A 2,448-nucleotide genomic window follows, 5' to 3' on the forward strand; every position below is an offset into this window, starting at 1 on the left:
ATATTGAAAAATAAATAGATAAACAAATGTCGTAATGTGGAATTATGAAAGAAACATTGTTGTAATCATTTTCTTGAAAATTATATGCAAATCAAATAATTTGCTTTCTTTCTTTTTTTGTTGTTGTAAGAAGAAGAATATTAAACAAAACTTTATCAAATATTACCATTTGTATATTTGAAGGATTGAATAGTGTATATACTAGTAATATATATTGTATTTTAATGCAAGAATGTATGAATGTTAACTGTATGCATGTAGTTTGTTTGAGGGCCTCAATGAAAATTAGACTAGTTCTATTTGAGGTAGCCCTTTTTAAATAAAGAATATTTTATTATTATTATTATTATTATTATTATTATTATTATTATTATTATTATTATTATTATTATTATTATTATTATTATTATTATTATTATTATTATTATTATTATTATTATTATAATACAGATGCAAACTGTTGTGCTTTTAATTAAGAGTTATAATGACCGAACGTCATAAAAGTAATGGTCAACGACGTCGATAGTTGTTGCCTAGGCTTTATAAATAGTTTGCAAACATTTGTTGTACGTTTTTCATTTTGCAGCAGCAGTCATGAGTTTTCAAATCGCATATTGTGGAAGTGAATGTTTCGAAATCGATGAACAGAAAGAACACGATGAAAATAAGGACAACAGTATTCAGACTAGATTACAAATCAATAAAGAGGACGAAAAAATAGGTGAAGGCGCCAAAAGCTTTGCCACTGAGGTAACATCAAAATGGCTAAACTTTTCATTAAAGCTTCATGATTTCGTGAATACTAACTACAACCGTTATATAGAAGATTTTACCAATGATGAAGTTGAAAACAAAATTAAACGAAGAAGAAATTGCGCTCAGTTTGTTCTAAAACAAGTTGCAAATGAAAATAAATCTTCCTTATTACCGATTGTTTCTGGACACGTTATAACGGACTCCAAGACAACGGAAACAGGAACTTTCGCCTTGGATGAAAGACTGACAGAAGCCGAGGATGCTATAGTCCATCCTCCTGTGAAAATGTCTGGATTCCTGTCATCTGCAGTAATACCGTGGACAGCAGACGCCAGTATTGCCAATAACGAAAATGTTACTCCAGTAGAGCAGGTACAACCAGAAGGGTGCTTTTGTTGGCCTCTTGTTCGTCTGGTAAGTCTGTATGAACCATGTAAATGATAATTTAGCAAGGTTAAACAGAAGAATGTTGACTATTGAGCACAGTTTTAAAAAAAAATGGTTTAAAATATGTGTAACACTATACCAGAGGGAAAAAAACGGACAACAAAATTTAAATTATTAACGGATACAGCAGATTTAACTTTTTAAGTCTGTTATTCGATTGGGATACATGACTATATATAGCTATTATGCCATCTTTCCGTACATTTTAATGTGAAGGATAATCTAGAAAATTAAATGCTTTGAGAGCAACGAATCCCGCATTTGTTTGTAATTATGAATACCGCAATGCATACATGCAATGTAAACTTTCGATCACCGTATCGTTCACTCAGAAATTAGTTTTAGTTGTACATTATTTCGACCCTTTTCTTGGTTCAATTGTTTATTCTCGCTAATAAATATTGCAAATATCGTAAAATAGAAACCATATTAGCTATTAATATAAAAAAGAAGATGTGGTATATATACGTTGAAGACACCAATTCTGACTGGTATGATTGCCAATGAGACAACTGTCCACAAGAGACCAACATGACACAGCAATATATATATATAAGTTTACATCTAAAAAAAAATGTATATCTTCAAAGCTTGTGTATTTTTAGATTTACAGAATACGGTACCGACTGTTTGACAAGAAAAAGGACAAGAAACTTCAGAAAAAAACAAAAATATAAGGATTAGGAATATAGAGAAATACTACGGTATGTTTTCCCAAAATTAATTACGCATACTATTAGTCACTGGAAATTTACCATGCAAAACCAACAAATAAACTAATAAATCTTGTTTTTAATTGTATTTAAATCAAATATTATAATATACGATACTTTTCGGTATAATTATTTGGAAAATATAATATTAGCCCTTTTAATTACTTGCAATTATTTCTCTTTTCAGATATTAAAAGCAGGAGACAGAAGAATAGCTTTGTCTGAATATTTTATTAATAAAAGAAAGTGCAAAAAATCAAAGTAAACTTTATTTAGAAATCATGGCTAAAGACACACATGACAGAGAATATTTGGCATAAGCGCTTTTTCGGTGAAATTAACAAGTTTTTCTAACAAACATCCTATATCCTTCCTTTTTCCAAAAGATATTCTCAAAAGTGGTGTGCATGTTCCTCATTGCGGGAAAACTTGTCCTGGTTCGTGGCAATACATTTTTGACCTTTAAAAGGAAATTAGCTACGAGATATGAAACAAGTAAGAATATGATTTTGTTTATTTCAATCATTTATAA

General features: G+C 29.6%; 1 protein-coding gene across 2 annotated transcripts; it reads left to right on the forward strand.

Moving 5' to 3' along the window:
* The first annotated feature begins 540 nt into the window (after positions 1-540).
* Positions 541-2,199, forward strand: LOC139519782 (uncharacterized). 2 transcript variants are annotated; one of them, XM_071312042.1, is made up of 3 exons: positions 541-1,170; positions 1,809-1,907; positions 2,104-2,199. In XM_071312042.1, the coding sequence occupies exons 1-2, from the start codon at positions 595-597 to the stop codon at positions 1,878-1,880; spliced, it is 648 nt and encodes a 215-aa protein (XP_071168143.1). In that variant the 5' UTR covers positions 541-594; the 3' UTR covers positions 1,881-1,907; positions 2,104-2,199. The 2 variants fall into 2 exon arrangements, with proteins under 2 accessions (XP_071168143.1, XP_071168144.1); XM_071312043.1 differs by lacking the exon at positions 2,104-2,199 and having other exon boundaries at positions 1,809-1,911.
* Positions 2,200-2,448: the final 249 nt, after the last annotated feature.

This window comes from Mytilus edulis, chromosome 4 (genome assembly GCF_963676685.1).
Source record: "Mytilus edulis chromosome 4, xbMytEdul2.2, whole genome shotgun sequence".
Lineage (NCBI taxonomy): Eukaryota > Metazoa > Mollusca > Bivalvia > Mytilida > Mytilidae > Mytilus > Mytilus edulis.

Coding starts and splice junctions, on each gene's coding strand:
- LOC139519782 (XM_071312042.1), top strand. CDS start 595: ATGAGTTTTCAAATCGCATATTGTGGAAGTGAATGTTTCGAAATCGAT. Junction 1,171..1,808: donor GTTGGCCTCTTGTTCGTCTG/GTAAGTCTGTAT, acceptor GTGTATTTTTAG/ATTTACAGAATACGGTACCG.